The sequence below is a fragment of the Dipodomys merriami genome, unplaced genomic scaffold (assembly GCF_024711535.1).
Source record: "Dipodomys merriami isolate MVZ:Mamm:240054 unplaced genomic scaffold, mDipMer1.0.p SCAF_598, whole genome shotgun sequence".
NCBI classification, from domain to species: domain Eukaryota; kingdom Metazoa; phylum Chordata; class Mammalia; order Rodentia; family Heteromyidae; genus Dipodomys; species Dipodomys merriami.
The window spans coordinates 568,144-588,622 of NW_027206177.1; the positions used below are offsets into that span (position 1 = coordinate 568,144).

Below are 20,479 nucleotides of genomic sequence, written 5' to 3' on the forward strand. Positions count from 1 at the left end.
TCATTATTATCAACATTAATTTCTGTTTTATCTTCCCCTCCTTTATCTCTCTGTTTCTCTTGGCCTCAATTCTTCTATCTCCATATGCTAAATAGGTGGGATTACAGGCAGACACCTCCATATTTCCAGTCCTCCAACACCTCTTTTTGCCTAATAAATTTTGACATGAAGATAATTTTGACAGATCAAGACACAGTAGGGAACAGGGTGTAGTCCAGTGGTAGAGTCTCTGGTTTTCATCTCCAACTAACAAAAAGGAACAACAACAAATAAAAAAGAAACAAAGAAAAAAAGAGTAAAGAAAGAATAAAGATAAAAGAAACAAAGAAGGCTCTTTTTTCACCCAATTTTCTTTTGTAGTGCTGCCTTTCAAACCCAGAGCACATGCTAGTAAGAACTATACCACTGAACTCTACACTTATCTATACCTCTACCCAAAATTTTTATAATGTAAAATTAAAAAACAGAAATAGGTTAACACTCATCAAATATCTAAATAAAGGCAGAAAACAATGAGAAGAATTTTATCATGTTGCATCTAATTTCCCATTTAGATCTGCATCACAATTTAAAAGGAAGAACACAAAAATCTGGCTTGTTGCCTTTAAACAGTAACACTAAATCTTTCAGAAGCAGGCAATCAAGCCTAAAAACACATAACTGCTAGTTATATCAATTTGCCTAGTTCTGACCTGATGTATACAGTACTTCATTTATTAGCCTGCTGAAGAGATAGTTGTCAACTTCAAACATTAATGAACAATGAACAAAATGGAACAAAACAAACAAAACTCAACTTTCACCACAGGGCACACTTATCAGCAATACTTTAGAGCCTTTACACACCTGCGTCTTTCCCTGACCTCCGATGTGGAGGAGACAGTGCCAGCAGTAGTTGTAGTCAGGGTTGTGGTAGAAGCTGCAGCATTTACAACAGTTGGAGCAACAGGAATGGTCACTGCCGTAGGAACACTGTCCTTTTCTTTTTCAGTACTATCCTCAGCCCACAAACGATTTGAGGTACTATAGCATCATAAGCAGCAACACAAAAAAGAGAAAAGGAAAATAGCTAAACAATGAAAGCACTTTCTAGCAGCTGAAAACATGTGACAACAGGGATGGATTTTTTAAAAACATAAGGCAAGACATTGTTCAAGTCAATCAAAAAAGCTCATCCAGAGCTGTTGGCATGAGAAAGTAACATGTTAAGCAGTCTAATTAGGAACTTAATTTTTACCCCGAACATGCATAACTGCTTATTTTTGGAACCAATTTTTGTTTGCAAATAATTTTAACAGGGTAAATAAGAAAAAAATCCAGAGCCCCACAAACTTCTAAACAAAGATGCATGCACATACATAAGCACACACAGTAGACCTGGACGCAAATGTATGTCACTCACCTGCTTTGTGAGCCTGCTGAGGAAGAACCCGTTGTAATCTTTGTAGTAGTGCTTGTGCTGGAAAATAGGCTTTTCTGAAGCCCAGCTGCAGAGGTAACTGTTGGTGTTGATGTGGTGCTTGGAACACTAGAACTAATCAAATCATCTTGTCTTCTACCAAAGGAGCAACTAAAGGAAAGAATCATATCTATATAGGATGTATTTGCATGTGTACTTGATATTTAATGTCTTATACATTATACAAACTCACAAGACTAGGAAACATCTAAAAAACTGTGTTCCTACATACATATATATGTCTGTCTGTCTGTCTGTCTGTCTGTCTATCTATCTATCTCCAGCACCAAGAATTCCATCTATAATTTGCTAGAGTTTAGATAACCTCACTTATTTGGTTTTGTATCATCTTATGCTTCCTTCCAAGCCTTTCAATAAAATATAAAGATGATATAATTTCGTATTTCATATTTTTGGAGTATTTGGGGTCATATGATCATGTTAATCTAAACCTAACAAAAAAACCCTTTGATTAAAGTGAAACCCTTGTCTTTTGGGAGAAAATGTTTTTATACTGAGTCAAATCCCTAGGAGTAACCTATGCTTATATGACAATCATATCCTTTATTTTCCCCTCGTTGCTTTTGGTAGGGGACTCAATTAGAGGCTTCTCCCCTCTTTAATGTGATAATATCAACATTCTAAATGGAGGCATTTTTTTATTGCTCTGAGGTGTAAGAGAAATAGAAACTGTCCATATCATAAGTTTTGGCTAGTTGTTTTATGAATTACACAAGAATTAAAAGCATGCCAGAAGCACATCATTATGATCTTTACACATTGTATCTTTACATCAAGTTGACTTAAAGAAAAGTTAAAGAACATAATAACAACACTGAGGAATCCAAAACCTAACTACCCATGTACTTTAAATCAATAAATAAAAAACAATTAAGAACTGCATTATTTATTACCTTTTATGGTAAGTGGATCCTTCATTAATTGAGCTATTTTTTTTAAGATCATCTTCCCATTTTCTTCTTGTATAAGAACTACTTGTTCGCAAACTTGAAGATTCTCTGTGAAAAGAACATTCTTCAGATTCTGGCACATAATTTAAAAATAGGATTAAAAAAGGTGTACACTGCTGGGTACCAGTGGCTCATGCCTGTAATCCTAGCTACTCAAGGAGGCTGAGACTGAGGACTATGGTTCAAAGCCAGCCTGGGCAAGAAAGTCCACAAGACTCTTATGCCCAATAACCTACTCAGAAAAAGCTGGAAATGGCACTGTGGCTCAAGTGGTAGCATGCTAATCTTGGGCACAAAAAGGCTTGAGGACAGTACCCAAACCCTGTGTTCAAGCCCCAGGACAGGCAAAAAAGAAAAGAAAAGAAAAGGTATACACTAATAAATATCAGAAGTAGAAATTAGGGATCTACTTTGGAAAAATTCTTTACATAAAATAGTGAATGTAATTATATTTTAAAGACTGTCCCTGAATATAAAGAAAAAAATGTTACGATCACAAAATATTGTGATTCATAGCATATCTATAGCATTAAGTCAGTAGCATGGGGAGATACAAATACTTTAATCAGAAAAAATGTGGTCTTTGGAATATTATACTGGCAAAAATAATGGTTATTGGGCTGGGAAGGTGGCTCAGTGGAAGAGCGCATGCCTGAGGCCCTGGGTTCGATTCCTCAGCACCATATAAGCAAAAAGAAAAAAGCCGAAAGTGGCACTGTGGCTCAAGTGGTAGAGTGTTAGCCTTGAGCTGAAGAGCTGAGGGACAGTGCCCAGGCCCAGAGTTCAAGCCCCACGACTGGACCCCCCCCCAAAAAAATGGTTATTAAAAGTATAAATATAGCTGGGTGTGGTGACTCACACCTGTTATCCTAGCTACTTAGGAGGCTGAGATCTGAAGATCAAGGTTCAAAGCCAGCCTAGACAGGAAAGGCTGTGAAACTCTTATCTCCAACAAACCACTCAGAAAATCAGAAGTGGCGTTATGGCTCAAGTGGTAGAGCGCTAGCCTTGAGCTAAAGAGCTGAGGGACAGTGCCCAGGCCCAGACTTCAAACCCCACGACCCCCCCCCGCCCAAAAAAGTATAAATATATATGAAACTGTACCTCCTCAGGATCATGTATTTGGTATTCTATCAGGAAAACATTTCTTTCCCAAATCCATATCCTATACAATTATAATGCTCATATATTATCTCTGATTCTTGACAGCAAGGAACAAATGAACAAAGAAAGCACATAATGAACTCACCTATTTTCCTTCTCTTCAATATCAGATGTACTTGCTAATCGTCTTGGTATTGTGGGCGCAACATATGCAAGCCGTGTTCCTTTACTATCTTTCTCCTATACAACAGGAAAACAATAAATGAAAAATAATTTTTGGGCTGATTATCGGCTCTACTGAAAAGGTTATTTTACAATGCATAATCACATGGCCATCTTAATTTGCTTTTTAATATTCCCACAGTTCTTAGCTTAATGTCAAAAATGATAAAAATCACATCAGATACTACATACACATACACTGAAGATTTGTCTGCCCAAGCTAATTTTTTCCATTCTGCTTAAGTTTACAGTTAGAAAATAATTCAACATTTCTCTGAATATGGTTTAGAGTATGTGGTGACAGTGAGACTGAGAAATTGTTGGTAACATGTCATAAAATACCTAAAAAATTTAAAGAAATAAACAAAAAAAGATGGGGGAGGGAGGGAGGAGCTGTGGAGATGGGGAGGGAAGGGATGGTAGAGGAAAAATAAAGGAGAAGGCAACAATGCTTGATAGGAAATGTAGTCATTACCTTGTTCATGTAACTGTAACCCCTCTGAACACTATTTTTACAATAAAAAATAGTAAAAAAATTAAAATTAACTTTAACCTCAGAATTTCTGATATAAGGAAACAGTGACAATGTAGGGGGTATGGATCAAAAAATAGGAATTTATATATGTTTAAAGTCTAAGTACAGATCACACAGTAAAAAAAAGATAGAATCTAGCCATATAAAATAGCACTGAATAAATTGCAATATACCAATGTAGTGTGTTATTAATACTGCCTCTCAAAATATAATCAAAACTACTCACTACAACAAGTAGCTAGCGGCTTACAATGTAGCAAACCAAATGCTGGTAAAGAAAGTGCAGATACTGGGTGAATATAACCTATAAGCATTCACATTCTACAAAAGAAAATGTGTTTTTAAACTTTGGAAAACGTATTGAATAATAATGAAACAAACCTACTTGTTGGTAGACTTGTTTCATTATTAATATAATAAATATTATAATATTATTATTCTATTATAATGAGGACAAAATATTTTAATTGCAAGTATTCCTAAAGTTAATGTTTTGATCAATCACATCTGATCTTCTCAGTACTTAAGTATTTAAGTATCTGCCTCATGTAGGTACTGTACGTTCTGTATTATGAAAACCATTACAACAGGTGAATTTATCTGATACGATATAGATACCTCATTGAAAATATATCAGGTTTGACTCTGTTAGAGGTTTTATAAAAACCAGATGATGAAATGAATTACCTTTTCTTTATTATCCAAAGAGGAGGAAAGTCTGGGACTTGAAGCTGAACGTATAACTCCTGCAGTATCTTTTTCTTTCTGAGCTTCTTTTGCTGCTGTGATTTCAGCAAGTGCACCATAACTTCCAGTCTTTCTAAGTCCTAATCTCCAAGATGCAGGTGACTCATCTTTTCTTTCTTCTTCTTTGGGAGAAACTTTTGTAGTTGTAGTAGAGGTTGGAAACTGTTGTTATTGTTTTTAAATAAAGGGGGAGGGAAATGAATTATCAAAACTGATTATTTCTTAATTTGGAAAAGGTAAGTTTACAAATAAAGGCTAAAATTGTAGTTAATAATTTCAGAAGGAAAATTTTTTTTTACCAAGTATGTTAATGTCTTAGTCAAAAATATAAAAATCAGAAACTGAAAAGGTAATAGACTGCCTTTCCAGAGGTTAGATTTAAGAAAACACACTACACACTTATTATCACACAGGAAAATTATGATGGAGACATAGAAAACAGAAATAAGCACGCAGTAAGGACTTAAAACCATGCATCTTTGGAACCAATGTTTGTATTAAACTTGTTATGTTGTAACCTAATATACGTTCTTGCACATAGAGATGCCTCACCATAGATTTTTCGCCCTTACTGGGCACCAGCACAATGCCAGTTTTGCGCAAGCCCTGCCTCCATGATGCAGGATTTACTGACTCCACCACAGGCATGAGAGAAGCAATGAAATCAAACTAAAGCCAATTGAAATAAGACAGGTAAGGAGTTATAGACTGAAAGCATGAAAACAGAAAAGGGAAGTTAAAGAGCATAAAATACTGGTTTTTTGTCCATTTTAAACAGGGTTTATAGTAAGTTAATGCCCTAAAATTGAAAAATGACCTAATCTTTGAAAAGTAATGGGGACAAGTTTTAATTTTAGCATGAGGCAATCAGAACCAATCTAACAGAAACTTTTAAAACTAGCTAATGGAGCAGACAAGAGTATTGCTTATGTCTGAACCAATTATGGCATTTGAACTTTGTTTTGATTCTGAAATGCCAACACAATAAATCTGAAAACTGGAATTTTCTAAGTAATGTTTAATGCAATAATATCTTAAATTTATTATTTAATTTTCACACATAAATTGAGTTAGCTTAATTCAAAACTTTTTTATGCACAAATAACAATCCCATTTTTAGGACTTTGCAAGAGTCTTAAAAATGTACTATCTGCTATCTTTAAACAGTTTACTTCATCAACTTCTAGAACTGAAATGTTTAACCATATCAAATAGTTAATTATAGATTGTTTACAGCAATTAGATAGTTGCTATAGTTACCTAAGACTACTGATAACCTTAAAAAATTTTTGTTTTGTATTTATTGTTAAACTTTGCTATAATTAGTAGGCTTTTCAACTTTAGTTATAGTTCCTATGATGTTAGAGAACTAATTCATGAATAAAATTATTGTAGTTTCAGTAATTAATCTGTCTCAATAGGTTCTATGTATTTCTCGGTTCCTCAGATGTATATTCAAATATCTCAGGATATTGTAACAAAGTCACAGGGGGTTCCATTGAACATGTTGTGAGAATCTAGCCTAAACTCCCATTTCCAGCATGAAAAATGTTTCTTTCTCTTCCTTATTTTTCCTAGTTTAATTTTATTCCACTAAAATCCTTGCTAAAACTAAATAAATTTTTTTTAAGTTATGAAAAGTGGGCTGGGAATGTGGCTATCAAGCATGAAACCTCGGGTTCAATTCTTCAGTACCACATAAACAGAAAAGGCCAGAAATGGCACTGGGGCTCAAGAGGTAGAGTGCTAGCCTTGAGCAAAAGAAGCTCAGGGACAGTGCACAGGCTCTGAGTTCAAGCCCCAGGACTGGCAACCACCCTCTCCCCTCAAAAAAACCAGTTGTGAAACGTAACATCTCTTGGGCACTACAAAACTTACATTGTTAACTTACTTGAACCTAAATTGCTTAATATGTGAGACAAACATCTATTTTTCTCCTTTCCTTTCTTTTTTCTAGGACCTTACTGGGTAGCCATGGCTGGCCTCAAACTCATGATTCTCCTGCTTCAACTTCCCAAATGATGTGCCACCAAAATCAACTATAAACAGTTATTTCGTTTGGCTAAGTAGTAGTGTGTGGGGGAAAAAACCTACTGAAACACTAGTATGGTTCCACAGACCAATAAATGCTGAGATCGCTGTAATATTCTATGGAGAATGACAGGTACATAAACTATTGTTTACTGATCTGAGTTTAAAGGGCTAGACTGTGTTTTGGGTTTTGTAGACCACAGATAATATATAAATGAATGAAAGTGGCTATATTCTAGTAAAAAAAAATTGAGGGGAACAACTTGGATCACAAAATAGTCTTTTTCTCAACCATTTAACAATGTTAAAACCATTCTGAGCTTGTGGGCTACACAAAAACAGGTAGTGAACCAGTTTTAGCCTACCAGCCATGGTTTGTCAAACCTACCCAGATTCTTCCTGTTCACCAAACCTGAGATGTTTTTCTTCTATGATAAAACAGAAATAATGAATAATACTTACTGTTAAAATAAAAACCTAAAGGTAGCCAATATTTAAAACCTACATGTAACCAATTATTTACTAGAGTCTGGCCCTAAAATTAAGTGCTTGATATGGGTTGTCTTATTTAACCCTTCAACTATCCAGTGGATACTATTATTAAGTTAGAGTTGTCAAAATTGAGGTGGTAAACAGCAATTCTGAAATAGGTATTTGTTGCACTGTTAAGATGACATATTCTGCCTAAAATGAATTTGGATTAAGTACTGGTTCAGTGTTTAAAGCACATTTTTATTTTACTTGGTAATAAATAAAGCTTTCTGCAATGTTTAATAATACCTTCTACTTGCAACTTTTCTTCTTTTGTTTACTGTATTTTGACTTTCCTATTCTTCTCACCAGTCCATTTTAAGGTTTTTATTCCTTCCTATTAACAATTTTCCCTCTTCTAGCTCTGTAACACAAGCATTTCTCAGTTTGTTCTCTGATATCCCACTTTTCCTTTCTACTTTCTTCTGAGGGTAGGGATGAGGGCCTTTTCTATTTCATCAGGCTAACTATTAATTCTATTTAGCCTATGTTCAAATTTGATATTCTCCACTGACTGTAAAATTTCTAGTCTTGAATTTCTATTTATTGGCAAAAGAGTTATTTGACAATAGTAGGACAACTGCTTAGTTAAGTAATAAAGACAGCTCTAGTTTCTTGCCCAAATATAATTACAGGCAAGGAGTTTCTGACAACTTGTGATTAATTCTATGCTTTTAATAGCCAATAAATAAAAAAAAAACTAAAAGATGGAGGAATAAATTTAGTATTCACTGAAGTACATGGAGGTTCTAAGAGTATATTAAATTTTAATTCAATTAAAGCTTGGTGGTATTAGTTACAACATAATAATAGTCTTCAAAATTATGCAGACAAAGCCCGTGCCAGTGGTTCATGCCTGTAATCCTAGCTACTTAAGAGGCTGAGATCTGAGGATCATAAATCAAAGCCAGCCTGGGCATGAGAGTCTGTTAGACTCTTATCTCCCTCTTATCTCCAACAAAACACTCAGAAAAATTGGAAGTGGCACTGTAGCTCAAGTGGTAGAGCGCTAGCCTTGAGCTGAAGAGCAGAGGGATAGTGCCCAGGCCCAGAATTCAAGCCCCATGACCGACAAAAATAAATAAATAAATAAATAAATAAATAAAAATAATTAGGCAGGAAAATTCTTTCTGGACTATTTCATATTAAAATATATACAATTATGACTTAATGAACATAGGTTCTAACTGAATTCAAAAAGCTCTAAGTTCTGGAATACAGAAGGAAAGAGTTTATTCAAATTTAGTATTTAATGTACCAGTGAAAGCCACTCAGTTTTCCTGCTAAGAATTTATGTAACTCCTTTTCTTTTGGAAGAGTTAGAGAGCAGGATAAGTCTAACAGTATACAGTTTCAATTTTTTTCTACTGTATGCATTTTTAAACTTATGGATCTTGAGAGCCTGTTTGGAGGTTCTAGAAGGGGAGCATGGCTACTCGTATACCCTTGACTGAAGTACAGTCCTCCTCTATCGGGTATGGTTGTCCTTTTCGACCAAGCACGCAGTCTCGGGAGGGATACACACGGAGTGATGAGGGAGAGTCAGATCAGCTGAATCAACCCTGATGACCAATGGGGTGACAGACGTCACAGCCAGATTGCCCTCAGATACAGTATTTTGTACTTTGACTACCTTGAGCAAGACTGGCAACATAATAAAATGCAGGGATTTAAAGTCAGTTATCCAATTTATGCAACTCAAATACCAGGAGACAATAAAAATGCCTAAAGGCAGAGATATGGCAATTATACTCCCCTGTACAGTCTTTGAGTGGATCCTGAGTTTGAAGAAATAGGCTGTAATAAAATATTACTAGAAGTGCAACTGGGATCATCTGAGCATGTATATTAGTGAATGTAGATAACAGTACTGTATAAAAATTAGATTTTCTAATTATAATCACTATTGTATGAATAAAGGAGCATTTTTAAAGAAAAAATATCTATTGACATATTTAGGAATAGTTTTATGACTAGTCGGTTGTTCAATGTTTTGGAAAAAAGCTTATATGTATACAGAAGGGGATAAACATGCTCACTGTAATTTATGGCTAGTGATGAGAAAGCTTTATAAAGAGATAGTAGCATTCTAGTTACTCAAGTGTCTGAAATCTAAGATTAATGGCTTAAAGCTAATGAGCAGAAAAGTCCATCAGTCTCCAACTAACCTGCAAAAAGCCAGAAATGCAACAGTGGCTCAAAGGTAGAATGCTAGTTCTGAATGAATAAGACAAAGAACAGCACCTAGGTCCTGAGTTCAAGTCCTACTAGGGAAAAGGAAACTCCTTATAAAGATGACCACACTCACTGGAAAACACTGCATTAGTGGAGAACAGAGACATAAGAGAAACAGAGAGGAATGGAAAAAAAAAATCTAACATTTTGGAAGTACATTTAATCAACCACCAGCTGTCTATCAGCCAACCCAACTGACTTTACCTTTGATAATCCTGTTTTGTGACAGAAGAAGAAGATGAAAATGGCATTCAACACCCTAACAACTGAGAAGCAGTGGGGCAAAGCTGCTCTCTGGTTTGTAAATCTCAGTGTTTGGGTTCTCACTGGCATCCCATAGGGGAATCTAGGTACTCTGTAGGAAAGTCTAGATATTGGCTTCTCTCACTGCCTTTTCAGGCCCTACTTACCCATTTGAGAAATTATCAATACACATCTCTATTAACAGAGATAAAGGATATAAAACCCAAGCTCTCAAAATAAAAATTCAATAGGAATAATAAGTACTGTAACCACTGGTTCTCCTATTATGAAAGTCTTTCTTCTTGCCATTTAACAATTACAACAATCATTAAGTATCAAATGTAATATCAATTACAAAAAGAATTTTTAAAAAGTAGATTTTTTTTAAAAAGGTTCAGAGAAAAACATATGTTTTGGAGGAAAAAAAGCCTACAAAATTCAGAACTGTTTTAATGAGTTAGTCCAAATAGCACTTAAACAAAACTCATGTATTTTTGGAAAATACAATTTGGCTTACCTTCTTAATAGGTGAGGTGGGTGTCCCTTGACTGGATGACAAAGTAGGTGTTGTAACAGCTACAGGAGCTGCTTGTGTACTACAAGTGTTGGCATTAGTTACAGAAGCCACTGGTTTTGTCTTATCTATTTAAAACAAACAAAAACTGGAGTCAACATTTTATTTGAATTTGGGTTCAATGACTATCTTTTCCTACTAGTCTTTACACAGTAAATTCCTTAAAAAATAGTTTTAAGGAGTTTCTAGAAACGTGTTTACCTATATGCTGAAGTAAGTACTTTACCAATTAAAAAAAAACACAAGTCTTCTGAGAATAAAAGAAGGTGGGAACATGGCTCAGTGGTAGAGTGCTTGCCTTGCATGCATGAGGCCCTGGGTTCGATTCCTCAGCACCACATAAGCAAAAAGAAAAAAAGCTGGAAGTGGCACTGTGGCTCAAGTGGTAGAGCGCTAGCCTTAAGCTGAAGAGCTGAGGGGACAGCGCCCAGGCCCAGAGTTCAGGCCCCACGACTGGACCCCCCACCCCCCAAAAAAAAGATAAAAACACAACCAATTCTGTACTTTTAAAATGAAAGAAGTAGGCTTAGCACAGTGGCGCTTACCTACCTATCTATAATCCCAGTAACTGTGAAGCAAGAAATTGAGAGGACTGCAGTTTGAGACCAGCTTGAAAAATACAGTGAACTCCCTATCTCAAGAAATAAGCAAAGTGCTGGTAGTACCCACCAGTTGAGAAGAAAGTACTGCTGATTTGAAAGTCTGATCTGGGGGAAACACAGAAGACTCAGAAATAACTAAAGCAAAAAAGGCTCAAATGTGGCTCAAGTAATTTAGATCTGGTTAGCGAGTACAAGGCTTGAGTTCAAACTCTCATATTGTGAAAACAAAACTCAGGAAAATGAAATACAAACTAAAATTCAAAGAGTTTAAGATTTAAATTTGAATGCATAAAAGCAATGTAACAAAAATTAAAATAGCTAACTATAAAAGTTCCTAATGATAAACAGTATTATTGGTGATCTAAAACTTTGGTTTGGTTTGGAAGGCACTGAGTATGAACTGAGTACCCTGCGTGTGCTAGGCAGGTGTTTTAGTACTTGACCCCATGCTTACATTCCTTTTTTGCTTTTAGTATTTTTGTAAGGTCTTGTGTGTTTGCCCAACGTCCATCTTGGACTGTGATTCTTCTGAGTAAGACTGACATCCCAAGTACATGGAGTTACAGATGGCTTGTTGAGATGGAAATCTCATTAACTTCTTGCCTAGACTGGCCCTTCAACCACAATTTTCTTGATCTCTACCTCTGTAGTAGCTGAGACTAGTTATAAGCTACTTTGCATGGTTGATGGTTATTTATTTTAGGAAATACTGTTGAAGGCCCTTTATTTGATTTTAATGAATAATTTAAAAAAAACCTTACTTCTAGAGAGGGGAAATGAAACCACAAATGCAAAGTCACACCATTTTTTCCTGCCACCTCTGAAATTTATAGATCATTTGGAAACAATTAAAATATTTGATCGAGTTTCCATTTTCACCTATTTTACAAGAGAAAGGGTATTAAAAATAATGGGCTTGATAGTTATTTATAAAAGAATTTAATGAAAAGCAGTTTTCATGTCAAACAGTTTCCCAAGGAGATAATTTTACAGCAGAAGGGGTTGCTTTTTCAGGTTTGCCACCCAACTAGGTATAATAAACCTTTGTTGATATTGAAAATATTGAAAGTAGAAGCCATAGTATTTACATGATACAACTGTTGGTATGGTCAATTTTCCTGGTACACCTCAGCATAAGCAAGAAGAACAAAATGATAAAGTACAAAGCCTCAGAGGAACATGTGAAGTCTGAGAGAAACTAAGCAGAGAATAACTGATATGTATAAATCTTAGGAACCAATACAAGGCAATCTGATATAGTTATAGAATTATTATTTATAGAATATCAGAGTTTAAAAAACTATCCAGCTGAGACCCCAACTTTTCTCATGTCATAATCACCAACATTTCAACCAAAAGCTGTCAGGGAATTTACCAGTTAGTGATAACACTGGCCGGCCTAAGGTTAATGTCTCTTGTTTATTTAAAATAGCTCCTCATCTATGATTGAGCAGTAAATTTATGTATATAAAGGTCTATTATAATGTTGGTTGCAGCACTATTCACTATAAACAAAATATGAAATCAGCCTAGATGACAAATGGATCAAAAAAATCATTGTAGATATAGAGTGGAATTTTACTAATCCATTAAAGAATGATATTGAACCATTTGCAAAGAAGTGGAAGAACCTAGGAAAAAAAAAAAAAACCCTAGGGGAAAAAACATGTTAAATGAAGTTAGTCAGGCCTAGAGAGAAAAAGGATGCATGTTTTCTCTCATATGTGGAAGCTAGAATTTACAAATAAATAAGTAAACACTTATGGTGGTATGCAAGTATACACAAATGTATTAACGGAAACACAGTAGCCTTAGAAAAAGGCTCACAGTCCAACAAAAAAATACTAACAAATGGTATTGCACTCCCCTACTGGAAAGGGGAGTAGGTTTCAGGGAAAGGGTGTAAACAAATGAAAATAGGAAAAGGGGGCAGAATATAGCCATAAAATTCAATATCTATCCTATAAAATCAAGAAAATTGAGCTTTTCTTAAAAGGGGTGAGGAACAATGATGAAAAAGTGACATTGATCAACATGAATTGTATTCATAAATTGCCTTGTTAAATGGCAACTCCTTTGTACAACTACTTAAAGGTAATAAAAATATATTCTAAACCAAGAGGGAAAAATTAGGAAAGAGTGAGGGAAAGGGTGAGACTGTCAAAAAAGAAGTGTGGTCATTATCTGACATGTATAACTGTAACCCTTCTGCATATCACTTTTATAATAATGAAAAAAAAAACTTTAAAAAATCAGAAATCTTCTAAGGAAATGCCTGAACTTCTATTTCTTACATTTTATCACACTCAGTAACAAAGGACTTGGCATATGAATTAGGAGATCTGGATGCCAGTCCTGAGTTTTTGGGTAGGGGAATATATGGTTTGATTTATAATATTATGCTTTAACTACACTAAAAATCATGGCCTGTTTCTCATGAAGGACACTGAGTGCATAACAGTACCTTCAAATATTTGCAAAAATAAGTGTGTTGCCGGGTGCTGGTGGCTCACGCCTGTAATCCTAACTACTCAGGAGGCTGAGATCTGAGGCTCACAGTTCAAAGCCAGTCTGGTGAGGAAGGTCCATGAGACTCTTAGCTCCAATAAACTACTCAGAAAAAGTTGGGAAGTGGTGCTGTAGCTCAAGTAGTAGAGTGCTAGCCTTGAATAAAAAGAGGCTCAGAGACAGTGCCCAGGCCCCAAGTTCAAGCCCCAGTCGGGGATGGCGGGGGGAGGGAGAAATATATCAATACTAATGACATTATCTCATGATAGTTTTTGCATTACCTAAGGAAATGGCGCAAATTTAAATGCTGTTAGGTAAATATGTACACTGATATTATTTAGATTAATAAATACTTCAATTTTACAAATTATAGGAGCTAACACTACAATGCAGTATATAGTATCCAGAGAAAGCAGTGATCTTTTTTCTTTTTTTTCTTTTTGTGCTAGTCATGGGACTTCAAGTCAAGGCCTAGCTTACCCTTCAGCATTTTTGTGCTCAAGACTACTGCTCTACACTTGAGCCACACCTCTACTTCAAGCTTTTTGGTAGTAGACCAGGAGATTTTCCTGCCTGAACTGGAAAAGTAGCTAGGATCCTCAGCTTCCTAAGAAGCTAGGATTATAGGCCTGAGCCATGGGTGCCTGAAAGCAATTTTCTTGATTTTATAGATAAGAAATTTCAAGTTAAATAAGTTAGGCAATATATACTTACTTGCATGAATGGATCAATTCTTGTTCCTAAATACTATATATGCAGATTTGCATATAATTTGCTTTTATAATTAGATATATTAATTAGCATGCTATTCAAACACATTTTGACATTAATTGACTAGCTATCTCTCTAGTTCCCAATTTCCCTTACATGATCATCCCAAAGGATATAATAGGATCATGTAACCAAACAATATGAAAGCAATGAAGTAAAATTTAAGTCTCTTAAATGACTATAATTTAGCTACTAGTTATTTCAGACTGTGTTTTACAGAAAAGAATTGTTGGAATGGGAATAATTTAGAAAATGTAAGAAAATGGGCTGGGAAGGTGGCTCAGTGGTAGAGCGCTTGCCTTGAATGCATGAGGGCCTAGGTTCGATTCCTCAGCACCACATAAGCAGAAAAAGCCAGAAGTGGCGCTGTGGCTCTAGTGGCAGAGCGCTAGTCTTGAGCTGAAGAGCTGAGGGACAGTGCCCAGGCCTAGAGTTCAGGCCCGACGACCAACCAAAAAAGAAAAGAAAATGTAAAAAACAAAACACATTTTGGTTTACCAATGACCTCCAAATTCGTCCTGATAAAAAGTTTTTCAATGACCAAAAATATTAATAGAAATAGAATATTTTTTCCTGATAAAATCTGTTGAAATGATAGTTTTTAAATTTAAAACATGAAAATATTACTATTTCATTTAATTCAGAATTTTGAGCTATTCTCTGATACAGATTAAAAAATGTTATTCAATAAAAGCAACTAGTCTACAAAAATCTATAAAAACATACAACCAAGAGAAACAAAGAAGCTACAACCTTAGTAGCAAAAAGTAAAGAAATATAAATTGTTAGTCATTTTTATAAAATAATTTGATAGTATCTATGAAAACTGAAAATGTATGCATCTTGTGACTAAATGATTCAATTTCTAAGTACATTAGAAAATCTCTTGCATATAAACACAAAAGACAAGTGGCTCATGCCTGTAATCCCAGCTATTCATGAGTAGGTATCCAAAGTGGCTTGATGTTCAGGGTCAGCTGGGAAAAAGATTTAGTGAGACACTACTCCCACCAGTAAGCTGGATGTGGTGGTGCATGCCTGTTATTCCAGCTATGTATGAGGTAATTAGGATTGCTGTACAGGCTAGTCTGGGCTTTTAAAATGTGTATTATATTAGAAATAACAAGCAAAAAAGGGTTAGAAGGGAAATGTATATTTGATGAAATACTAAGTAACAGCTACAGGGATAAATTACATTGAAATAGGTTCACTCATAGGTGAACCTAAACATTAAATTTTTAGTGAAAAGAAGCAGATACATAACAATTCCTAGAATATAGAATTAAACACAGAATCAGAAAAGCTGTAGATTACATGTAAAGGCTAGAAGATTACAGAGAAAACTAATGATAATGATGGTGTTTTGAAAAGAAGAAAGGAAATTAAATTATTAAATTTTGGTAAAAGAAAACATGGTAAATAACATGAAAACAACAACTATTAAGTCTTAATAGGCTGAATAGGTTTTTTTTTTTTTTACATTATATATATTTCTACACATACATATTTCTCAACATCCTCACAGGAAAACATCTGACTCAGCTCCTACTTATCATTTCTTAAAGGAGAAATTGGAATGCTGCTGGGACCACCTTCCTAAGATTTTGGGCCCCAGAAAGCAGCAGTAGGAACATCTTGAATTGCTGGTAAGTTATTCAGAGTCTATCTGTCCCATGTACGAGAATCCTTACGGGAGTAAGGGAGTCTCAGAAGCCTCCACACCTTCAAATCTAAAATATAGGTCCGCAATGAGTAAAGGAATACAAGAGCCTCCAGGTGATTATCAGATATACAATTCACTAATATTCACTGAATGGTTTAGAAGGTAACTGAAAAAAAGTACCAAACCTATCTGAAAAGCTTAAAAACCAGGCCTGTTCTTTTATTACTTAAAAAAAAAATAAAATGCAACAGAAATTAATTTATCCTTCAAGTTTTCACCTGTTTCAGCTTCTGATTCTGAGTCATCTTCCTCATCTTCTTCACTAGAACAGCTAGATTCATCTTTCTTTCCTTCTTCTTCATCATCAACCTTCTCTTGTTCCAGAGATTCAATACGTGAAGCATTTTTCTCTGGTTCAATTATCAGTGTCTCTTTACTGTGAAAGGAAAACAGCATTCAAATTATTTTAAACACATAAAATGTGTGAACACAGTTTCCTTCAGATCTGCAGCACTAACAAAATCTGATTTTCACATTTTACTTACTTTTTAAAGGTCTTCTGTGATTGATTATTATCCATATTTGCAGTCGATTCAATCAGTGGAGACTTCTTATCCCGTTTTTCACTATGGAGCTTTATATAAAGTCATACAGAGGAAAATAAGAATATTATTAATAGGTAAAACGTACTTTAAAATAACATGAGTATCTAAAACCTAATGTAAAAGCAGATAAATGATTTAAACTTTCACTGCCAAGAAAAAAATCTGAGCAAAGAAAAAAGACTAGATTAGTAAAAAGCTCTAAGCCAAACCAAGTTGAACTTTTTATATCCCTCCAAATAGTAAAGACCCATTATCTAATTAGGATGGCTAATGGCTTTTTTTTTTTTTTTTTTTTTTTTTTTTCGCCATTCCTTGAGCTTGAATTCTGGGCCTGGGCACTGTCTCTGAGCTGTCTTTTGCTCAAGCTAGCACTCTACCACTTGAGCCACAGTACTATTTCCTGCTTTTTCTGTGGTTAACTAGAGATAAGAGTCTTACAGCAATCCTTAAATCTCAGCCTTCTGAGGCTTGAGCCACTGGCACCTGGCTGGCTAATGGCATTTTACTTATATTTGTTTCTTCGTTATTTAAGTCCTTATATGTTTGCTATTAGAAGTCTGGGATTTTACAGTTTATACCTTCTAAGTAACTTTGCTTATAAAGTTACAAATACATGATAGTCTTGAGAATATACATATTACAGTTATCCATTTTGTGAAGAAATAGCATTAAGGATAGGAAACATTAAAGGTTAAGTATCATCACTACTCATTTACAGTCTTCCACTGTTATTTAACATAATTGCTAGGAATAATTTAAAACAAAAAAGTACAAAACTCCGTAAAAGTGCTTTTTAAGTGTGTGAAATGCAAAAGTATTAAGAGAATTCATCCATATAGGCAAGATTTAGGCATTCATCAAACATACCAGATTTTGTTTCTTTTGCAACTCTTCTAAATATCCTAAAATGTCTTCATCTGCTACATCAAAGGCTGTTTGGCCCTACACAGAAAATAAAGGCAGTGATGTTAAAGAGACAATAAATCATAAAATGTTACAGTAATTCAGAATGATTATGTGGGGAAAAGTTAGGTAGCATTTTTAATGGAAATTTAGATCACATGATACATCAATTCCGAAAGCATGTATGAGAGATCCAGGTGAGAAAGAAGCAGATGAGAATGCTCATTCACTCACCTCAGTCATTCATTTCTAAACAATATGAGTCAATGTTCTAAGTATAGACACAGTAGGACAACAACTACCATAAGAAATTTAAAAAATTTTCATCCTCTCATGTCCTTGAGCAGATACTCTCCCTCCCATTTTCTCATTCACCCTAGACCAAGGCAATAACTAACCTACTTTGTCTCCATATATTTGCTTACTATGTTGTACATTTCATCTAAGTGGAATCTTACAATATACACTTCTATCACTTTGAATGTTTTAAGGCTCATTCACACTATGATATAACTTCTTCACTCATCTTTATTGACAAATAAGAGTCCACTGAATGACAAACATTTTTCTAATTTCATGAACAGGTGAACTTTTACTTTATGCCTATAAGAATGTTGCTATGTACTGGATGTACAAATTTCTGTGCAAACAATTTTCATTTTCTTGGCTGTACTGCTTATAGAATTACTGAATCACGTGAAAGCAGCAAACAACTGAGAATACAATGATGAGGAGTGAGACCTTCAAACTAACCATTTAAGAGTTAAAAAAAAAAAAAACCGCTCCTAGGACTTCCTTAAAAAGTCAATTCAGTAAAACCATTAACCTATAAATACACTAGAGCCATTTTTCTTAGCTCATTTATTCTAAATGAATTGCTTTTATAGACATCGTCTTGTATAGTTGATGAGACCAAGGGGTTATTATGATTTTCATTATACAAATGAGAAAACCTAACTTCTGATGATATGAGCCTAAGCCCCTAGGTGTCAGCGTATATATACCATACTTTCTTGATCCATTCATCTACTGAGGGGCATCTGGGTTGGTTCCATATCTTAGCTATGCTACAATAAACATAGTTGTGCTGGTAGCTTTAGTATGGTCTTGTTTGTGATCATCTGGGTAAATGCCCAAAAGTGGGATAGGGGAGCTCTATGTGGAGTCTTTTGAGGAACCTCCATCTTGACAATAATATTAAATAAAAAAAAATTCCAAGTAGAAAAGCACTATTGTTAATATTAAAGTATGTAATATTTAGATACATTTTACTAAAGTAATTTCTTTTAGTCAGTTAAAAAAGTGAGATAAAAACCATTGTTTCAAATCACTACCAATTTGTAAGATAAAATGATAGTAAATGTGTTTGACAGTTTGCAAATAAAAATGAGGCAAAAATCTCTAAATACCTATTTTCCAGAAGATTTCTTCACTTTTCATATAAACTTTCATATTTTCTAAAGGATTTTATATATTTTCGATGCTATACATTATTTCCTCAAGTCATGTTTCCTATTATTAATGAATTCATCAAAAGTGATGATGAAAAAAATAGTATTTTTAAGCCAAAAGTACTAATGAAGGAATAAAATAATAAGTTCAGGCAGGCTTACACAATTAATTGGTAAGGATTGACTTATGTAAAATGTTTTCATAAATAAAACTACAAAAAAAACAGGAGAAAAAAGAAAAAAACTTTCACTATTAGGACTTTGAAATCACTCAACTTCTCTGCAAAATACTTAAAAAACTTCATATGGTTATTAGAAGGGTAGCATTAGATAATATGTGTAGACAAAAGGTTGAATACTGTCAAATTCAAAGTAATTTTGAGGCACAATCCTCTCTATGATCAATCCACTAAAATGACAGAGTAAAGTGGTAAGGTTATAAACGGAGGGGGATGCTGGGTACTGGTGGCTCATGCCTGTAATCCTAGCTACTCAAGGAGGTTTAAATTTTAGGATTAAAGATGGAAGCCAGCCAGGACAGAAAAGTCAATGAGACTCTTATCTCCATTAAATCACCAAAAAAGATGGAAGTGGAGCTATGGCTCAAAGGTAAAGTGTTAGCCTTGGGCAAAAGCTCAGGAACAGTGTTAAGGCCCTAAGTTCAAGCCACAGGATTCGTATTTAAAAAAATAAAATAAAATAAACAACAAATCCAGGGACACATAAAGAGTTGCTATCATTGTAATAAATAAACAAAAAAAAAAAAACCCTGCGATGCTAAAATAATTTTGTATGTGCTCTGTTCTAGTGCATAATTATGATGTACCTATGGATCAATTACAGACCAAATGTAGCCATAAAGTGATTTTTCTCATATATACTTTACCTTTTGTATATTTCTGCAGAATATTTATTCAGCTAGAAAACCTAGCATGCTTAAACTAGAAATAGCATCTTTTTGGAAAATAATTTCAATTAACAAGTCTTTTTTGGGGGGCTTTATCTGAAAGCCATGATTATTAAATTAATCACTTTATCAGCACCACCAGTAGGATAAGGGGCTTGGGTCATTGAAAAATTCTGAAAAAATGAGGGAAGAGGTGACACTGTTCAAAGAGAAATGTATTCATTACCTGACCTATGTAACTGTAACCCCTCTGTACAATAAAAGAAAAAAGGAAAAGGCAGGAATAGAGGAGATCAGAATTCAGAGGTTAATAAGTATCCACTGATTTCTTGAGAAATATCATAATTGCAAGGAGAATTTCTACATAGAAACAAATGAAACATGAATTCTACCTAAAATCATCTGGCGTTTAATTTG

At 34.6% G+C, this 20,479-nt stretch overlaps 1 protein-coding gene across 3 annotated transcripts in view; it reads right to left on the minus strand.

Annotated features, from left to right (window-relative positions):
- Positions 1 to 20,479, minus strand: part of LOC138813401 (protein phosphatase 1 regulatory subunit 12A) — a 111,110-nt gene that overhangs the window by 27,267 nt on the left and 63,364 nt on the right. For 2 of the 3 annotated variants that reach the window (XM_070001796.1, XM_070001797.1), the window contains exons 6-14: positions 17,669 to 17,743; positions 16,742 to 16,830; positions 16,475 to 16,632; positions 10,596 to 10,720; positions 4,979 to 5,200; positions 3,680 to 3,774; positions 2,374 to 2,478; positions 1,403 to 1,570; positions 847 to 1,023 (exon numbers count right to left, since the gene is read on the minus strand). In XM_070001796.1, coding sequence (XP_069857897.1) covers positions 847 to 1,023; positions 1,403 to 1,570; positions 2,374 to 2,478; positions 3,680 to 3,774; positions 4,979 to 5,200; positions 10,596 to 10,720; positions 16,475 to 16,632; positions 16,742 to 16,830; positions 17,669 to 17,743 — 1,214 coding nt within the window. The remainder of the gene's footprint in view (positions 1 to 846; positions 1,024 to 1,402; positions 1,571 to 2,373; positions 2,479 to 3,679; positions 3,775 to 4,978; positions 5,201 to 10,595; positions 10,721 to 16,474; positions 16,633 to 16,741; positions 16,831 to 17,668; positions 17,744 to 20,479) is intronic. The other variant, XM_070001798.1, reaches the window with a different exon arrangement.